General features: G+C 36.9%; 1 protein-coding gene across 8 annotated transcripts in view; it reads right to left on the reverse strand.

The window, feature by feature from the left end:
- The window catches only part of TMEM63A (transmembrane protein 63A), a 53,193-nt gene extending 39,042 nt beyond the window's left edge, over positions 1–14,151 (reverse strand). The window contains exons 1-8 of one of the 8 annotated variants that reach the window (XM_087964733.1): positions 14,037–14,151; positions 11,153–11,344; positions 10,551–10,624; positions 9,507–9,561; positions 8,057–8,094; positions 6,602–6,732; positions 2,540–2,591; positions 629–737 (exon numbers count right to left, since the gene is read on the reverse strand). In XM_087964733.1, the coding sequence (XP_087820859.1) occupies positions 629–737; positions 2,540–2,591; positions 6,602–6,732; positions 8,057–8,094; positions 9,507–9,561; positions 10,551–10,624; positions 11,153–11,338 (645 nt within the window). In that variant the 5' untranslated portion in view covers positions 11,339–11,344; positions 14,037–14,151. Of the gene's footprint in view, positions 1–628; positions 738–2,539; positions 2,592–6,589; positions 6,733–8,056; positions 8,095–9,506; positions 9,562–10,550; positions 10,625–11,152; positions 11,348–12,814; positions 12,953–13,319 lie in introns of those variants that run through there. The other 7 variants (XM_087964744.1, XM_087964720.1, XM_087964708.1 and 4 more) reach the window with 7 other exon arrangements.
- Between the last annotated feature and the right edge of the window lie 7,379 nt (positions 14,152–21,530).

Consider the following 21,530-nt stretch of genomic DNA (forward strand, 5'->3'; position numbering starts at 1 on the left):
TTTTTTAAAATCAGCTTGAACTCTTGTTTTCACTTGTCTTTACATAATTCAATACAAAAACATAAATACTCTAAAATTCCATACTAACATATATGCAAATAAAATCCAACAAACTGTCCTCAATCTAAACTTACTTTTATTATGGTTATTTTTATGTTTTGTTAACTGGCAACAAGTTTATGCTGTAACTTTAAAATTAATCCCCCATCAAAAGTACAAAGTAAAAAGGGGGATGGGGATTGTGACCTCTTTGTCCTCCACACATATACAGTTTTGCAAACTTTCAATTACATTTTGTTTTAAAAATAACATTTTTATGAAACAGTTGTCTCAGAGAAAATGTAGGTAACTTGTTAACAGGGAAAAATCAAAGTGAGAGCAAGAAACATTATTCTCAATTTGAATAGACCTTCTATTAATACTACTGAAAGACTCTACAAAGCTGAACCATGGATTAGGCAATTAAGTTTGTCCCATATTGGAAACCCCCTTCTCCCATTACACTCTCAGTGAAGAAGCAGGTACATAAGTACAATCTGCCAAGAAGCAATTTTCACAATGCAGTCTCTTCCTGGTTTTAATTTAACCCTTCCAAATGTTAAGCTTTTTTTAATTCACAGAAACTTACTATGCTTTCTTTTTTGTATCTGATGGAACCCACATGATGTTTCATAAAGAGAGCTGTCAAAATCAAGTAAATCACAGCAAAAATAGTATGTAGCCAGAGAAGATTATTCCTGTGAAGTAGAATATTTCAGAAAATTAGAAATAATTGGAGCAAAATATTTGCATTGATTACATTTGTCATGGCCTCACTTATTTGCCCGAGTTTCGACTTATAGGATGCCTCTGCCTGACTTTTTCAGTTGTTCACCTTGTTCACCTCTGAGACACATTCAGCAAGTGCTCCTACAGGTAGTTCTTGATTGAAATTATGCCACTGTTGAAAAAATAGATTCACAACCAGTGCCTAAGTTATGGCTGTTGCACTGCCTTCACAATCAAAATTCAGGCACATGGCAGCCCACCTGCACATATGACTCCAGGGTCATTGCTGGGTCACTACCACTCAGCCAGCCAGCCAGCCAGCCCATCAGCATAGTGCAAAGTTGCTACAACTTGGGAAGCCTCAGCTGCTCATTCAATTCACTACCACTTATGACGATAAGAGCACTGCAACTCCTCCCATCCATCTATGTCATCCTCCCCATTTATGCAATTTTTCTGCCCTATACAACTGTACTTTTGTGGAAGAGCTATGGCTGAAGTCAAGGCCTTTGGAGAAGACAGCTTTATGCCATGCTGGTGGGTCTGGTTCAGAGGTGGTATTTAGCAGGTTCTGACCAGTTCTGGAGAACCGATAGTGGAAATTTTGAGTAGTTCAGAGAACCAGCAAATACCACCTCTGAATGGAGATTTTACAATATCCTTCCCCCTGCCACGCCCACCAAGCCACGCCCACAGAACCGGTAGTAAAAAAAATTGAATCCCACCACTGGGGCAGATGGGAGGCTGAGTTGCAGTGCCCCTATGCTCCTAAGTGTAGGCAGGCTGCCAAGCACCCAAATTTTGATCATGTGATTGTATGGCTGCTTTAATGGCTGCAATTTTGGGCATGAGTTGAAGTCTATATTTTTTCAGCATGTTTTTAATTTTGAACAGTAATCGAATGAATGGTAGTAGAGTAGAATTCTTTATTGGCGAAGTGTAATTGGACACACAAGGAATTTGTCTTGGTGCAAATACTCTCAGTATACATGAAAGAAAAGATACAGTCGTCAGAGTCAAGAATCATAAGGTACAACACTTAATAATAGTTATAGGATACAATAAGCAATCAAATCATACTAGGAAACAGTCAATATAAATCGTAAGGATACAAGCAACAAAGTTACAGTCATACAGTCATAAGTGGGAGGGGATGGGTGATAAGCAGAAGTGTTATTCAGCAGGTTCTGACCAGTTCTGGAGAACCGGTAGCGGAAATTTTGAGTAGTTCAGAGAACCGGCAAATACCACCTCTGACTGGAGATTTTACACTATCCTTCTCCTACCACACCCACCAAGCCACACCCACAGAACCGGTAGTAAAAAGATTTGATAAGGAGTGATGAGTCATAAGAGATGGTGATAAGTCAAGAACTATTTGTATATATGTGATTCATTAGTTTACTCCAAAAGTGCTACAGCTCAGATTCAAATACTATTCCTCCACTGGTAGCCCACTTAGCTACACTCTTCCTATATAGATAGCCTATAGAAACAGCTATTGGGAGGGAATGAAAATATGTCTCCATTTTACTCTTAGGCTTTGGGAATTACATTTCCCAAGTTTCATGATACTTAAGTTACATTCTAGGACTCAAAGGTAATTCATTGATAATTGTGTAGTTATTACATTTTTGTCTTCAATGCACGTCTAGCACATCTTATTCTCTTCTACTACATGATTAAAAAATATTGTCCAAACTGAAAAGTAAAGAATGTTCAAGGAAAATATTCTGTGTATATTTGATGTAAACATCTTATGATTACTTACCCTATTCGTAAGTTTGCTATAGTAGTTCTTCCAAAGCTATATGGATCTTTATCTAAGAGGCAGAAAATATTATTTTAAGTATGTTTGATTCATTTATTTGCTGATAATTAAATATTAGACAAATACAACAGGTTGGTTAGACTATTACTGTTGCTTTTTAAGATAAACGTAACATAAAATAGCTCCACTGAATCAAATCAACTGTCATCTTAGTCCAGTACAGTAGCTAACAGGACTCATCTAAAAGGAGAAAATGGATACAGACGCTTATTTCGCTCTTGCCCCCTGGCCTCCAATACAGAGACAAATAGCCCATGATAGACCTGTCTTTTATGAGCTTGTTCTAAATCTATTTCCAATTAATTTCATCAGATGATTCCTAGTCCTAGTGTTTTTAAAGAGAGAGACAAAAATGAATCTCAGTTTTATGCAGCTCAAAATGCTCACCTGTCACCTTTTCTGCAAAGTGTATTCAGACATTCTAGCCTTTACTCATAAAGAATGCATTCAAACTCTCAGACATACTGGTTGGCCTTTTCTACATTTTGTTCCAGCTCTATTATAGCATTGTTTAAACAAAGTGATGAGAACTATAGATCATCTTCAGACACAATTGCTCATTACATTTCTGTAATGGGATTATAACGTTAGCAGTTCTACCTTCAATTCCTTTTGTAATGATCCTTACGATGCAATTTGCCTTTCAAAATCTGCCTATTCATTTTGACCATTCAAAGTTACAACAGCACTGAAAAGTGGTGTATGAGCATTTTTCACACTTACAACTGTTACAGCATCCCCATGGTCACATGATCAAAATTTGGACGCTTGACAACAATATTTATGACAATTGCAGTGTCCCAGGGTCATTTGATCACATTTTGTTACCTTCTGATAAGCAAAGTCAATGGGGAGGTCAGATTTACTTAGCAACCATGTTACTAACTTAACAACTGTAGTGATTCACTTAACAACTGAGACAAAGAATGTTGGAAAATGCAGCAAAACTCATTTCTGTCTTGCTTAGCGACAGAAATTTTGGGCTCAACTGTGATCATAAATTGAGGACTAATTGTATTCTGTTCCATCAATGTATATACAAAGTTTAGGCTTTTTTGTTGCAGTATGTCTCAATTTGAACCTGCCATTTGGCTGTTCATGCACTCTACTTAAAATGATATTTCACTCCACTTAAAATGATATTTCACAAGATTTTCAAAATTATTTTAGTTCAAAATACTTTGAATGGCTTGGTATCATCCACTCACTCAGATAGCTCATTGTTTATGTCCATTTATGATCAGAATCAAGAACTGGTCCTTGCACAAATAACTGAAGTACTCTATTTCTTTCTACCCTCCAGTGAGAAAACTGGCTGTTCTTCCCTTTCTGATTTTTAACTAGTAATTAATTCATTAAAGGACAGGTCCTATTAACCTATGATCATTAGGTTAGTCCAACTTCTAAGGAAATTTTGTTAACAGCTGAAGAAAATTAAAATAAAGTATACTGTGCTGACAGGGTAACTTCCATTCAAATACCTGTTGACATTGTAAAAAAAAATAGAAAATTGATAAAGCAGGATAACCTTCACAGAATCCATGCCAACTTTCCTTCAGTAATACTAGTTCCTCTGCATGCCAATTTTTTTTAATCCATTTCTACCTACTTTTTTCTGATACATGACTGTTACATTAACTTTCATCTCATCTTCAGCCCAAGATCAAGTCAGAGTCACGTCATCCTTAGCAGTATCAGCATTAAACTAGCATTTTCTCCTTATTTCTCTCCTGTGCAAGGGCAGCCATAAGTTATTGAAAACATGCTAAACTTTGACACCCATCATTTTGGAGAGACATCGGTGAATTCAGTAACTTTATATAGAGACAATCTAGGCAGAATAGAGGCAACAATGCAGACAGGAAATGTCATGCCAGTATAGTTTTTGCTGACTCAAGGAGGCAAATAGAGTGCTTCCCAATGGGAAAGGAAACTTATTAACTATAATTATTGATACATACAGTAGAAAAGTGCTAGTGACAAATACAGAAATTAAGCCAATGTTCTACAACCAGTAAAAATCTAAAAAACAAAATGGAACTAAATTCTAATATAGTGGATCATCTCTATATAAATTGTCCTTCTGGCAATTAATATGTGCACTTTAAAGTTTAAGGATTCTTCCAACAGCAGCACTATCATGGAAGCTCATGTTGAAGGGAACACAGAATTAAACAGAAGGGAGTTTCTTGCTAACCATTTTTTTCCCTTAAGATTTACAGATGTCATTAGCCCTACATTTCTGTGTTCTTTCTTTGGAAAGAGTACACAGCTGGCTCTTCCCTATAGGCACTGGAAAGAATCATATCTCTGTAGCAGAAAAGATAAACCCAGCACATTAAATAGTGACTACCCTCCTTCTTGTCCCATCTCCAGCCTTCTTTTGGATATGACCAAAGTCAAACCCAGTATGTCTTTTTGCCTAATTTTATCAGACTAAATTGACCCTCTCTGTCCCAGAAAAAGCTCCCATTGCAGTCCCATCTAAACCAAAGAGCCTCTCTATCAGCTCACAGCATAGCCCAACAACAAATAAATTGTTGCAACTTAGAGAAATCCCAGCCTTCCATCTTCTTATCAGGCTCAACATTTTATTTCCTTACAATGAACTTCCTCATTTCTGCTCTCCATCTGAAAGGTCCAGTTTGCCTACCAAGAGAACTCCAATTACAGAGACAAAGACCTGTCTAGCTTCTCCAAACTGGCAGAAACCTTAGGATTTCCTGCTTTGTGGCCCCCAACTTCAATTAAAAAAACTTTGCTTTTCCATTGTTCAGGGTCCATCTTTCTTGTAAAGCAGGTATCTAATGGTCATTGCAATAAATATGGATCTCTTTGTCAGTGTTGTGCTTCTTACTTCGGCAAAATTCTATGGCGACTGAACAATTGTGAAAATTATTCTGAAGCTGAACAATTTTGCAAGAACTGTATAATACTTTTTGAAACTTGGAAACAACATTATTCTGCCACTCTGTTCCCAAAGTATCAGGAATAGATGGAACACAAGGTCTCTACAGTTTTATAGCTTTCTTTGAGGAGCAGAAACTGTGGATAAAAAGACAATCTTTTTTCTCTATTCATTAAGAATTAAATTGACCATCCACCTAGACATATTACAATATAACATTCTGCAAATATTTCAATTCCTATGATGCTATCTCAGCAACTGTATGCAGAAATACTGGGGGAAAAACAATTTCACAAAACCCAATCTAAAACATTATATTATTGTTAATAACATACTATCCTGTTATACTTACTGATTTCTTACAACCTTGACAATCCTTATGCATTGCAGAAAAAGAAAAACATATATTTTAACTTTGGCAGTTTTAGTTTCCTGAACTATTAGAAAATGGCAAGAATAATAATTTCAGGAAAATATCATCCCTTAATTCCAGACCTGTCTATATACTGAAAAAGCTAAATATAAACTGTTCTAAATTCAAAGGTTTTCCATTTTAGCATTGTTCTAAAATAAAAGGTCTGCTACAGTTTCTGTATTTGGAATGAACAAATTGACAGAAATCACTTATTTTCAATTATCAATAGTTAGCCTACAGTCTAGGTTTTGTTCTTCCAGATGATGGTGAACTGAGCATTTCAAGCAGCTAACTTCTGAAATACAGGAGAACATTCCAGTTACTGAATGTCAATGTACATGTCCACTTGCCTTTAACCACAACTTGGAAGAAAAGTAACATGTCACCAAAACAAATGTATCATTCAATAAAGAATATACTATAGGTATGCTTTGTACTTAAATAACTGTATATCATTTCAGGAGATTAAAATCTAGCAAATTAAATTACAGACTAGGGAATTTTGATGATAAAACATACATCATTAGCTATTTCACTAGTCTCATATGAATCATAGTGCTAATCTTCAAGGCAGTTTAGGTAATACAGAATACTACAAGTGCTACAGTTAAGTCAGATTGCTCTGTTTTGCACATATGCAATTCAAATTATAAAAACAGTTTCTTACCAAGCAAGTCACCTGATAGGTTTGCAGGAAGTATAATACACAAAGACAACATGCTGACTACGATCAAGAGACAGATGAGATGGCGTTGAAAGGAGAGGTAAGTAACGGCATCATGCCCACATTGCTCGTAAATCTCATCATCACTGCACCGCAAATAAAGACAAGTCAGTCACCAAATTTGCAAGTTGCTTAACCATAAGGAAATTACTACATAGGAATAAACCAAAAGTCTTGTGATAGCTAATAAAATGATACTATAAAAACAATGGAAACATAAAAATGATCACTAGGTACTATTCAAAGTATTGCTTCTGAAGTTATGACTTACACCCTTATTTTAACAATCTTCTATTTTACATGCCTTCTGTTTCCCAGCTACTTAGAAGCATGTTTGACAGACAAAGTATTCTCAACAGCTGTATTTATTTTATGGAATGGTTTGTCCTGTGAACGCAATAGATCCCACCTCCATTAATTTTGCTCTAAGTACTGTTATTTTAATAGACTTTTCTCCTATGTATCATGAGTTTTAAATATTTTGGTTTTTATTGCTGAGTGATCTTTGTTTAAAATTTCAGGGTTGTCACTGTAAATATAAATCTTTTTAGAGTCTCAAAGTAATGCTATTATTAACATAAAAATTAATAATTAAGTAAAAGTGCATCTGTATAAAAAAATCGAGCCTATTCTGCTCCTGCTTTTTTAAAATTAAGCTTGTCAATCATTATTCCATAGTAAATGAAAGTCTTCTTAAAATGCTATTCCAGGTTAAAGTAGTCTTACATACTGAATTAAAATAAAATTCCAATTTAAAACTGAACTACCTAACAGAACAATTAGGCTTAATCCTGTAAATTCAGAGAACTGATTGGATGCTATTTAAACCGAAATGTCACTCAAATTTTAGAATATAGCATTTTAATGGTTGTTTTTCCTTAATGCAAAATGCAGCAACACCGATCATATGGAATTATTTTCCATATAATTTGCAGCTGATTAAGAACAGTAATACAAAAGGGTCTCAATACACATTGCATTTCTGTAGAACAACATTAACCAAAGTACTTAACCATAAAACAGCACTTCTTGCTACAAAATCCAAAGTTGCACATAGGTTTTATACTAATCAAGTAATTTAGTGTATGCATATTACTGGATCATTAATTATTCATCCCTTGTAAAATTATTATTCTAACCTGAGAGGAATCATAGCAGATTCGTATTTCAAAAGAAAAACCTGATTCTAAAATACGGTGTTTTAAAATTAACATCAAAACTATGGGTTGATAGTATGAAGGGCAATATGGTTTCTTTAACGATTACAATTCTTATTTACTGAATGTATAACACTAATGCATAAAATAGTCAGCAAACAGGAGAATGAAATTGAGAAAAATGCAAATAATTTTCTATTTTCTTAACAATATTAAACAAAACGTTCAGATCACAACTTTAGTGCATACTTACTGCATGCGAAAGGCAGAAACCATCCAAGAACAAAATCCCTAGAAATAAGTATTTACAGAACTGTTATTCTTGAAACCTCTGAGTGCGATCACCCATCACCATGGGTTGAGGTATCTGCAGTATGTTAACAATATCCAGCTCTATATTTCTACCCCTGGTGACCCAAGTGATTCTGTTGCTGCCTCTCACAGTGCTTGGAGGTTGTGCAGGCCTGGATGGGAGAATAACAGGCTTCCGCTGAACCCTTGTAAGACTAAATGGCTCTGAGCATTCGGAATCCCAAGATCTGGGACTTTGTCATCTTTAATTCTGGAGAAGGTGGTGCTACCTCAGATGGATCCTGCTTGAAACTTGTGGCTTCTCCTGGACTTGCGAGACCTGCTCAAAGAGCAGGTGGCAATCACAGCTAGGACAGCTTGTGCTGCACCAAGTCCCTGTGCTCAATCATTCAAGCCCTAGTCCTCTTACAGTTGGACTATTGCAAGCACCCTACATGGGGCTATCCTTGAAGAGCATTCAGAAGATACAACTGGTACAGAGTGTGAATTGCATTGGCTACAGGTTTGTTTCCTGATGTAATTCAAGGTGATGGTAATCACCTTTAAAACCCTTCATGGCATCCATCCAGGCTACTTGAGGGATCGCCTCGCCCCACTGGGATTGCCCTACCTTCCCCCCTCCATGCCAGTAGAGGCGGCATGCTGCATGCTCCATTAGCCGGGATATTCTGGTGGAGTCCAGAAGAAGAGCCTTCTCTGCTATTGCTATTGCCCTTTGGAATATCTTGGCCCCCAGAGCGAGATCAACTTTAACCTTCCTGACCTTCCGCAAAAGCTTAAAGATCTGGTTCTGCCAGTTAACTTGAGGCTCCAGTGGAGGGGTTTCACATTGGGAGTGACTGATATATTAATAACAGATCCCACTTCACTCCCTTCTCATCCTACTCTCTCCCTCCCCATCTTTTAGTTAGAGTTCAATTTTACCTTTTTAATATTGTAGGCTACCCAGAGTTACTCCATGGTAAGATGGGTGGCCAATAAATTTTACAAACAAAATAAAAATAACTACTAGTAGTAATCCTGTTGCAAAATGTGACTCTCACATTTTGGGAATGGGTATACACTTGTCCTGGAGATAAACAGACACTCAAAGATATACAATAAGAACAAACAGAACAGTCTGAGGATGCCATTCCTAAAATAGTGAGTTCTACATTTACCTAGTTTAAAATTATTACATAACTGCACAGTAACATTTCTTCACAACATTGATTCTTTATCTGTAAAATATTAAAGTTTAAAGAAAGTCTCCATATTTCCACAAACTAGTCTGTAAAGTATTGGAATAAGATGGGAGCTATAAAATATTAAATTTTAAAATATTTCTAAAAATACTGGCAATATTTTATGAATAGCAAAATGTCATATGCTAACTCCCATAGTCAACTAACCTCTTCAGGTTGAGGCTCTTCAAGAACAGAAGTGGACTCCATTACTTCATAATACCTAGATTCAGTAGAAAACAAAACAACAGACTTCAATATTCAATTTTATACTAATAGTTGTTGAAAACTTCAAGTATTTATTTTAAAAGGCATTTAATTATAAAAATACCTGAAGTAAAAAGATGTTTATAATAAAAGATGTTAAGGCTCAGAAAATGATAAAAATAAGCAATAGGCACACACACACACACACACACTACAGTACCTGAAAGGACCAGAAACAGGGGTGGGATGCTACCGGTTCTGCCTGGCTCTATAGAACCGGTAGCTCTGAAGAGCAGCAGACACCGAACTGGTTTTGTGTTTGCTGCTGTTTGGCCCACCTGCCCACCCATCCACCCGCCCGGGCTCTTACTTGTCCTTTATTTCCTGCTTTTTCAACCTCAGCTGCTTTGCGCGGCACAGCTGAGGTTGAAAAAGCAGAGAAAAAGTGGCTTTTCAAACGCTGCGCACCCACACGCAGTGCTTTTCAGCTGCCCGGGCGGCACAGCTTAAGGGATTTTACACACGTGCAAAGCACGCATGCCTGCGCAAAATGTAATCACCGAACTGGTAGTAACACCGGTTGAATCCCACACCTGACCAGAAATTATTTATCTCTGTCATTTCTCAAATTCCTGTTACTGTTACTTAAGGGATCTAGGTAGCAGACCTTCCCTTCCTGTTCAGCCCTTTACCTTGCCAAATATGTTCTACAGTAATGATTAACATTTTTAAAGTAGCAGGCAATGCTGCATGGTTCATGCAATGATATGGATGCCTATTTATTTTTTAATAAATTCCAATTATGAGTATATTAACCTCTCCTCCCTCACAAACTTAATTCTTTAGTAACAACTTCAGCAGGGATAAATTTGTTATAGTAAACATGGATATATTCTCAATATTTCAAAACAAAATGTATCTAATCGATTTCTACACAATCAAAAAGCATGGTATTATCATGTTCTACAGAACACACTAGGATATAGAGCACCAACTTCTTTTTACCTTTCTGATACTAATGCAATGCGACCATAATCCCAAAATCTTCTTCTAATAAAGACAAATATCAACAGCAACATCTAGAAAATAAAAAGGGGATCAATTAAAGGTTCAATATTGATGTTGAATTATATGTTTCTTCCACTTCGTTTCTGCTTTTAGTTTAGACAATATAAAAGCTTCAAAATCAAGTAGAACACCAACACAAAGTAATGTAATATTTGGTAATGAAGATGCATTAAAGGTTAAAAAATGCTCTTTTTACATAATATTATAGTTGCATAAATTATATTTATATTATAGAAATATAATGAATAGTATTAAATTGCATTAGAAAAAAATCTAACAGCTGCTATCTTTAGCTTGGCAGACACTACAGAAGTTTTCAGATTCAAGATTATGAAATAGAATTGCTATCAGCATGGAATTGCTTTCCAGCACAGTTCTCCAGTAGAGTAGGAAGAGGGGAATATTGCAGCCCTTCTTTTCAAAGCTATATATATTTCAGCAAAATAAAATAAACTATTTATTCACTCTTCAAATTGCCATGAGCTGACAATGCGGAAGAAAAAATATCAGCTAGCAACAAAAAAATGAATCAAGCCTACCAAAAAGCAGATTACATCAAGCAGCAGGACAGTAGGAATCCCACCGAAGGTTACTCCTTGAAGTACAGTAGTTCCTCGTGCAGAACTGTAACAGTAGGTCTCATTTGGAGATTCAGTATCATTTCTTCTACTTAACAAGGGAACCAGATGTGAATGACCAGCATCAAAAGTCAGGAATGGAATCATGTTGTCCTACTTGAAAAAGAAATTGTATAGAGGAAAAATACCCTTTTGCAGATTATTTATTTTTGCTTTATTTATTTTATTTTATTATATTTATTTGCTGCCTGCCTCATTTTGAAGCAAATCTTATATTATATAGTTCAGGGAGGGAAAGCAAGATTAACTTGAGCAAAAACTATTTAACTTTAAGCAATACTTAAAAGTATCAGTTTTCATTAAGTATTTCGAAAAATATATAGCAGACTCAAATAAACATCCTTTAGCATGGCAACATTTTAATAATATTCCTGCATAAGGGTTAATACGAATTATGACTGGAAGAAGGCGCAAGTACAGAATCTATTTTACTTGTAATAATTTCAAAGTTATATAATACTCATGATGAAACAGGCTAGATAAGTGACTCTATTTTAGCTATACAATCAGCCCTACACCTTTAATCCAGTGTATTTTCTGACACTTAGGTGATGTAATTACCTAATCTATTTAAGTGAAGGGCTAAAAATCTTGACATAATAGCTTTTGCCTATTTGCAGTCAGTTTTCATAGTCTCTCAAGCATGGAAGAAACTTGCTCATTTCCAGCCATCTACAAGTATTAAATTGTCTTTAAAGCTATAAAAGACCACTTCCAGAAAAAGAGCAGTTCACTTAAAATTTTCAAAATTATGCTTCATAAGCAGGGGCAGCTGTGCCAGGGGACCCTTTATGCAAATCCATTTTGTATGGCACCACTTGGAACAGAAGTGTTTACTTCCAGTCATTTATGTCTTTGACATAATTTGACTGGATTACTACAATATAATTTATGTGAGACTATCCTTGAAGAGAATCAGAATCTACATCTGGTCCAGAATGCAGAGATTTGAAAGATAGGCTTTGTTATATAATACACTGCTTCGAATGCTATACTGATTTCCTATTTGCTCTTTGATATATTAGAAAGGTCCTGTTTGTCACATTTAAAGTCCTTCATGGTTCAGGACCAGAATAACTGGAGGACTTATTCCCAATAGTTTGTCAATCCCTTGACAATCCTGTCAATTTGTCTAAGCGTGCTCTCTGTGTGACCCTTCATTTAGAGAATATTATCTCCAGGGATCTTAGAAGTGAACCTTCTTGCTGCTGCCATGTAAAACAGCATCCTGCAGATAGGCAAATGGGACCTTCCCTACGGAATTTCAGGACCATTAAAGCATGGTCATTTTAGGAGGCTTTGGGGCTAAAATTTTATTTCTTCTGATAATGCAATGTCCTGTCCTCCCCTTTTTGGTTTTATTATGTTGAAGATAGAGAAATACAGATATTATTTGCTTTGTGTATATTGTTTTTAGACCAGCTGGGATGTATACCATTGCAGATGTACACTATAATTAGATTGGTCTATAAGCCCAGTAAAATAGATTAATAAATATTTCTAAGCTGTACAAAATATAATTCCTTTAACCCAATTTTATAGTTGCAATTACAATTTATTTACCTCCAATTCAGTCATTTATTTTTCCAGACATTTATGCAGTGAATTCTGAAACAGCGTATAAAATCAGGCTAGAACAAGGCTATTTGCCCAAAATAAATGATAGGCAAACAGCTCAGTGATATTAGAAAATGCAGTTCCTGCAATAGAAACATAAGATTCCAACTGCTCCATCAGGAAATCAGGCTCCATAAAGCAAAATAATTTAGTCATCACAATTCCATAAGAGATAAAACAGCTTAATACTTCTCCTTTCTGAAATTTCAAATTGTTTCTCAAAACAATGCAGATGGCAGAATGGAGTCATTTTCATTTGCCATCAATCATTGGCAAATATTTCCAGTCTTAGAGTATATCTGTGTATGTATTTACAGATAACTTTCTAAAGTTTTTGTAATGCCTGTGCTCATTTGGACAGACTAAAAAAAAACGTCAAGATCATTGCATAAAATATCTGAATATTGAATAGAACGTTATTCTCCCTTACTATATAAAATAGAGGCCTAACCTTGCTTTGCACTTTCTCTTTCCTTAATATCATTTTTCACAAAACAGAAGTTCAAAAGATGTGATCTTCTGCATCAGTAATTCTCCTTTCTGAACTTCAAGCAACTGTCAAAACTGAACTTGGAGAACAGGGAAACTGAACTTGGAGAACAGAGAGCAGCAGGAGAAGCTGCAGGGTCCTATCAGATGTAAGGTGCAAACACCCGGCAGACTATTAAGGCGACAGAGAAGAGGCAGGCTTTTCTTTTTTGCTGCCATCTAATGGCCATCCGGATTTTGCAGCACCGATCGGGGAGCACTCTATCAATTAAGCTCTTAACCCTTAGACCAGGGCAAGATGACAGTCAGGAGGGCGACTGATACACGACAAATCCCTTCGGAACAAAATAATGACAACAGGTGGCAGGTTGGGAAGACTACGGGAGTCGCTTAAGGAGGCGGGGAGGTCTCGAAGAAGCCAGTCGCTCCCTCCGTCCGCTCCTTTCTCCCGAAGCAGCTGGTCGGCGGAGAGATGCGGCAGCCAAAGCGGGAGCGATAACAGCTGCTCGACGTTCTCTCTCAGCTTTTTCAAAGACGTTCAGCTTCCGCTTTGCCTCCCGTACTCCTAATTGTTGGGTACTCTTGGCTCTCCCGTTTCCCAAGGTTGGCCAGAGCGGCCAACCAGAGCCTGAACAAGAGAGTATTTCTCGCCCACCAGCAGCCCAGCCCCGCTACCTACCGTTCTACGGAAAACCAATAGGAACAACGCAGCCGCTTCGCTCTTAAAGAAAACAGGAGGCGCGCATGCGCCGCCGTTCCGGGGACGGAGTAGATGGAACTGCCTTCTTCCCTTTAAGATTAGGTGAGGGGGGGTGGCGCTTCCATAGTGGTGCAGCCTGCTTGCCACGTGGGGGATAGTCTCTTCCCCTCCTCCCCCGACGTACGTGGAAGATTAATCCGTAAAGTTAATGCTCCTCAAGGTGAATGCAGCCTTCAGAGGAGGAGGCGTTAGCTCTCTGAATCCTAAAATATTTAGAACCGTCCAAAGGGGATAGCAAAATTTTAGGACACTCGAGTTCAGTTACGGCGTGAGAAGCCCGGTTACAGACAGCTTCTTTTAATACGGCACAGATCAGCGGGGTGCGATCTGTTAGCGATGAGGGAAAGGCAGTGGAAAGATGACGATTTTACTAGGGCAAAGGTGGAGGACACGGTTTTTTCTAAATTCCCAGCTTTCCTATTTGGCTATCCTTGGTTAGATTTAAAAATTGTTTAGCTAGTGCTTCTCAACCTTGGCTACTTTAAGACCCATGGACATCAACTCCCCAGAAGTCCCCAGTCGAAGGCGAGAGGGAGTTGAAATCTATAAGGCTTAAAATGACTAAAGTGACTAAATGACTCCTGTTTATGGAGATTCTCGGTCGTCCAGATCATGGTTGTCCCAAAGGTCCTGTTTCAAGGGGCAACTGGACTTTCTTCTTCAGCTTGTTGGATGATAAATGTCTTCAAAGAAAAAGAAGAAAGTCCAGTTGCCTCTTGAAAAAGCACCTTGGGTGGAGAAACACAGTTAAGCAAAGGCTGGAGAGGTTCCTTCCCACAATCTCTCCTTGTGATAAGGCTTAAGCTAAAAGGCTATGATGTTACAATCATGTAATAAGTGTTTTTCCTAAAAATTGTAAATGAGCAGAGACAGCACCAATAGATTAGAGAGAGAGATTAGAGGGATAAAGAGATTGTGAGTATGCAAATTTAACAAATCAAATATTTAAAGAAATTTGTCCCATGCCAAAGATTAATCATTTTCTCTGATGTAGGTTTTTATAAAGACACCTTCATGTGATGCATTGAGTTTCTTTCAAAAACATTTTCTCCCCATAACATGAACAATTTATCACCAGTTTGCTAAGAGATTAACATACAGCATTGGATTTTTCCTGGGAGGCCACCTTTAAAAATAGCTAAAAGGTATGTTTTTTTTGTGTATTGCATTTGCATATTAGAACTTTTTAATATTTTTAATCTACCCACTCATTTTGAGCTCTCTACGATGATTTATTGTGTTATCCAGCCATTTCCGTGGCAACATAAAGCCTATTTTAAGCCAGGAATAGCAAAGTGATGCTATAAATCACTTGTCAGAAACTGGTGATACCTAGAGACATCTTCCAATTTGCTGCCGTCTTCGTGTAGATATTAACAGTACTGGTATTTGCCACAACATTAAGGTTCTACAGAAACTGGTCTTTATCTTTTTACATTACAGTTTTTAAAAGGTATTATTACTAACAGGCAATGTAATAATCTTTTTACCTATTACTATTACCTGAGTAACTTATTTGCAGAATGTTACAGTGGGGATGGAAACTAGGATTGTGGGTCAGATGATATGTTCTGATTGTAATGCTAATTAATTTGTTTTCCCACATATTTTCTTTAATGAACAAGTATACTTCTTTCATTTCTTTAATTGGCTTCTCTATCACTTGTGTGGAAAATAGATCACATTTTAGGTCATGCTTATGCAGAAACTTTGAAAATTCAGAAGGGTTTATAAAATTTTAAGTACCACTGTGGCTTCAAAACCATAGTGAACACTGAATATGTTGATGTATTAGCTCAAAGCTTAACAGCACATAGAAATATAAGCCTACCATGGTAGTTCTAAGAGAACTTGTAGAGATCTACTTGGCTATTGTAATGTTGCATTAGTTTACTAGCTATTTATGAAGGTGAAAGTAACCCTTTGGTTAGGATTGGTTTTGGATTTTTCCCATTAATGTGCTTTTAAAGCAATTCTACAAATACATTTGTCTTTCTCCATTCCTGACCTTACAAATTAGAGTTTGAACTGAATGGCTTGTTATATTATTGGCAAATTCAGTATCTGCTCATAGTGAAAAAATAAAATCTCTCTCCAGTCTGAATCAGTTCTTAGTGACTTCATGTTCATGTCCATGCAGTCCTCTAAGCATGATTTGGAAACGGTTTGATATATTCCCATTGCCTCAATCCCTTGGTACACACTATAAGTGTAGAATAGCTAAAGTATCTATGTCTGCCATCTAAGTATAACTAGATATGGCCCTGTATACCTTTCCAGAATTAGCCAAAGTCAGCTTGGTGGTGCCACATAGATGGTTCAGTGGTTAACAAACATTTATTTTTCAGTCCTAGAGATAAATGGAAACCTAAAAGCAAAATCTAATTATACTGATAAAATATTCAAATCTTTCATTATATGTTGGATAATCCACTTATCACCTGAGTAATCTTAACACCACAAGGCCTGTGTACAATTGCTTACATTTACATGTGTGATTCTATTCACCTGACTTCAATTAATGATCCACAGTACACTCCTACTTCAGAGTAAACTCAGCTTCTTATTATGCTTCTCAGCAGGATTTTCCTTTATGGATAATCTTCCCCAGGAACACATATATCCTTAGATTTTACACAGTGGGTGGTATGAGGTGTTGTCCCATAGCATCTCTCTGTGTGTGTATATTATTTCCATTACAGATTTTCTTCTCCCCAGTGGTAAAAGTGAAATAGATTAGATTATCTGTTAAATGCCTCTGTTCAAATTCTAGTTATTATGATTAATTCACTCTCCTAACTGCCTGCCTTTTAAATCTTTCTCCTCTGAAAATTATTTCACATGATATGCTTTTTAGAATTAAATAATCTGTACAATTTTTTACAGAGTCTATTTTTTAAAATTATGGTTTGAAAATGTTTTTTCCTATTTTTAATTTTTCTTTTCAAACATGTTATATTATTTTAAACTGTAATTTATCTACAGAATTCCTTTTATATTCCAAAGTAAGACAGATATTAATTATCTCTACTGCCCAGATCACCTAATAAGAACTCATCTTTGTAGGGCATTTTAAACATGCAGAAGTCTGATCCTACACTGAGCAGATATACAATATTTGGAAGCCTAGCTACACACACACACACACACACACACAAGAACTCTACAGTGCTTTGTTTGTGCACAGGATTGGAAATACTTTTGTAGTATAGTGTAAAAGGGTTTTGTTCTCTTGCTTCCCCCCACCCCTGGTCTCTGCTCCCCCAAAACCTCCTGAGATATAGGGTTCAAAGAAATTATCACTGGGATCTTATTCTAGATTTTCATGTGAAAAAAGAAGGGAAAGAAAGGAGATTTGAAATAAATAAGGAAGCCTTACTCATCTGTGTGGTTCAAAAGTTGATACATGAATTATATTGATAAAGTATAGAAAAGTTCCCTTTTTTTGCTATTACGTCTTCCATCTTCTTCAAATAATTCCTTAGTTTTTCTCTTCCTTTTGCTGTGGTGTTTCCAAGCCCTTAATTCTTGGAATTTATTCATATCTTTAATCATAACATGGTAAATAGATTGATTGTGTTGGGTCATCTGTGTTTAGACTTCAGCCATAAAGAGGGGAAGAAGAAAAATAAACATCTTGCAATCAACAATTTATGCCTTAATACATGAGCAACATATTCAGATCTTTGAACTATTTGTTTTCAGATGAATTAACAACAGTAACTTTTTATGGTATAAAAACCTTTTTGTTTAAATCATTTAAGAGATTCACTACTTTGAGCATTTGCTTTGTGGCCAAGTTTTATTTATAAAAATTCTGGCACATTGGACTGAGTTCCATTGGCCATGTGCAGAGTTTTTTTGTATGTATTTTTTTAAAATGTGGAATCCATAGGCAATGATCCTTAAACATGTATACTTAAATGGTTTAATTGAATGGATGTTCCTGCATCTAGAATCTGCCTCCAATCTAAATAAGATGGCCATGTGTCCCATATTATAGAGAAAAGTGCTCTTTTAGCCATTTTATGAGTATGATAAGATGAATTGATTATCTTTCCTATTGTATTTCTTTTAAATTCTAGCATTATCTTAACATTTGAACTCATTATATCAAATAATAAACATATACACATTTGATGTTGATTTTCCTCCTTTCTCCTCTCCACCTTCCCTCCCCGCTCCGTCAGTATCTAAGTGGCTAATGCAGCTGTTAAGAAACAGAAAAATCTGATACCAGTATTCTTGATATCCTTGTAACCAACCACAATGGTGTCAAGATAATAACTGGTGCATCATTACATTGCTGTGCAAAGGATGCAGCTTAATATTTGCACTGTGATATCTGCCACCTATATAAGTTGTGTTGTTTGCCTGTCTTCATGTCATAGGGTAGGAGTTTACAATTAGTTCATTGCATCCATTGGATAGTAAAATCCATTTACTTTCAGCAACTTAGAATAGATCAGTAAGTATATTTTTTCATATATAAACAGATATTACTCATAATTGTAATAACATAGTATAAATACTACTGTTATTTTTGCAGTAGATGTTCTTCTGCCATTGATTTTCACCCAGATCACTACAAGTATTACCTCTTCTCTAATTTTAGACTTTGAAGGGGAAGCTAAGCTGGTTTTGCAATAATACTTCACAGATCTTTAGCAGGGAACATTTTCTGCCATGCTTCTTCTGAATGAACTTTTTCTCAAGGTTGACTGAGAAAACACCTTCTGGAGATTGCAAATTACTTGTCTTTTATTAGCAGGCCACTTGTAACAATTTCCTTTAAAGTTCTTCATTAACGCATTTATGTAACACCTCGTAGAAACTTCTGTTCTATTTGCAAGAGCTTTAAAGTATAGCAGACCCTACTGTCCCATTGTTAAATTAATAAAAACTGGGGGGGAAATAAAATGTCAACAGAGCTGGAATTATAGGGCGAAGCTGTTGTTATCAGAACACTGCATAATTAGTTGTGCAAACTGAAACTACAAAATGCAATAAGAAACTAAGAGAGTCAAATTGGTAGAATAGAAGAAAAAGTTCTTGGCTTCCATCAAAGATTGGAATACAGATGATTAGAAGCATAACAAACCTCCAGATTGTAGTGGAATTTAAATAAAACTATTTTGCCTTTCTCTTGATGGGTGTTTTATTTTGTTGTGTTTTAAAATTTCAGTAGTTCATTAGATCTATGATTAAGCTAGAAATTCTAAAATACACTAGCATAAGTGCATGTTGGCATCTCAGTTCCTATTGTGGGGGATAGAGCCTGCTGTGATAGATAAGAGGCAGATCTATGAAAGGAGATACAAATATTTCTGTTATCATGGTTCTTACTGCTGTGTCCTCCCTCTTGCAGTGCCTGGAGGCTGTTAGAGGCTGGATGGGGAGCAACAGGTTGAAACTAAACTCTGGCAAGACCGAATGGCTCTGAGTTTGGGGTTCATTGGCTCAAGGAGAATTGCCACCTTTGGTCTTGGATGGGGTGGCACTACCCCAAACAGACGCTGTGCATAATCTGGAGGTTCGCCTGGATTCATGACTCCTCGAAGAGCAGGTGGCGGTCGTGGCCAGGAGGCCCTTTGCACGACAGCGGCTTGTGCGCCAGTTATGCCCTTTTCTGGGTCAACAATCCCTATTCACAGTCACTCATGCCCTAGTCACTTCCCATCTTGACTATTGCAATACGTTGTACATGGGGCTGCCCTTGAAGAGCATCCAGAAGCTCCGTTTGGTGCAAAATGCAGTGACCCACATAGTTTTGTGCAGACCCCGGTGTGCACGTGTATTACCTCTTCTGCGGGAGCTGCATTGGCTGCTGATTTACTTCCGGGTGCAATTCAGGGTGCTGGTTGTCACCTTTAAAGCCCTTCATGGCTTGGGATCAGGTTATCTGAGGGACCATCTCTTACCCGACCCATCAAAGCAGGGAGGCAGAGAATGTGCGGGTCCCACCACCTAGGGAGATAAACCTGGTGGGACCCAGAAGAAGGGCCTTCTCCATGGTGGCTCCCTCTCTCTGGAACATCATTCCCCCAGAGATTAGAATGCCCCCTACTCTTAACACTCTTCTGGAAGGCACTGAAGACCTGGTTCTGCCAGCAGGCCTGGGGAACCCAGAACAGGATGGAGTCCTTTAAATGGCTTGTGTGATCTGCTGTCTCCGGGGTGGGGTGGGGGGTGGAGGGGGTGATTTCATTGTATTAATTTATTTGATTCTTTTTTTAATTAGTTTTAATTGTTTTAAATGAGGTTTTATATTCTGTAAGCCGCCCTGAGTCACCATGTGCGAATAGGTGGTGATATAAATTCATTAAATAAATAAAAATTGAAAGACTGATTGCTCTTGTGTATGCCACTCCACATAATTAGATCACCGGTGGACATCTTTTGTGAATCTCTTCTTCAGAATCATTGATATCTGACATTAATTTTACAGGACCCCATGCTATGGAGAAAAGCACCATTGGAGCTGAAGCAAGCCACTTCCTTTCTACAGTTTAGGAGGGGATTTACCTAAGCCTCTTCATTGGTTTAATGTTAATTATTTTAACTCTTTTAATATTGTCTCATACTATTGTTTTAATAATATGTTAAGATTCTACATTGTAGTTTGCGTATTTACCCTCTATATTCCTATGTAGTTTAATTGTGCAGTACAATTTCCAAGTCATAAAATTCAAGGTTTGGTATGTGTATATCTATCTATCTATCTATCTATCTATCTATCTATCTATCTATCTATCTATCTATCTATCTATCTATCTATCTATCTATATCCCACCTTTATTATTCATACAAATAACTCAAGGCAGCAAATACTGTATATCCAACAAACCTTCCTCCTCCTATTTTCCTCATGACAGCATGAGGTGAGTTGGGTTGGCCTAAGGTCACCCAGCTGATTTTCATGGCTAAAGTGGACCAGAACTCATACCCTCCCACTTTCTAGCCTGGTGCCTTAACTACTGACTAGACCAAACTGGCTCCTGACATGAGCCGAACAATATTCAAAGGAAGTCAGAAACATTTGATTTCTAAGGAATTGAACTATATTTCCAATCTTCCTTTGGCATCCAGGATTCTAGTGTTCACAGAGATCTTGACGGTTATATTGTTTCAAAGCACAGCCAATCTCTACATGCTATAGAATGAGGTGATGAGAAAGAAAGGGGGTTTTTTTCTGTTTAAAGTTAAATATGACTTAATCTTAATAATAAGATTTTTGCAGTGCTTGGAAGCTGTGGAGGCCTGGATGGGGAACAACAGACTTCAGCTGAACTCCAGCTATGAGTGGCCTCTATATCCAGGAGTTTATCATTTTTGGTCTTGGATGGGATTGCACTACCCCAGACAAACCCAATCCACAATCTGGGGCGCCTCCTGGACTTAATAGCTCTTGTT

The sequence above is a fragment of the Notechis scutatus genome, chromosome 1, assembly GCF_049901735.1.
Source record: "Notechis scutatus isolate UNSWTSFEM ecotype Mainland chromosome 1, rNotScu1.2, whole genome shotgun sequence".
Classification (NCBI taxonomy): Eukaryota; Metazoa; Chordata; class Lepidosauria; order Squamata; family Elapidae; genus Notechis; species Notechis scutatus.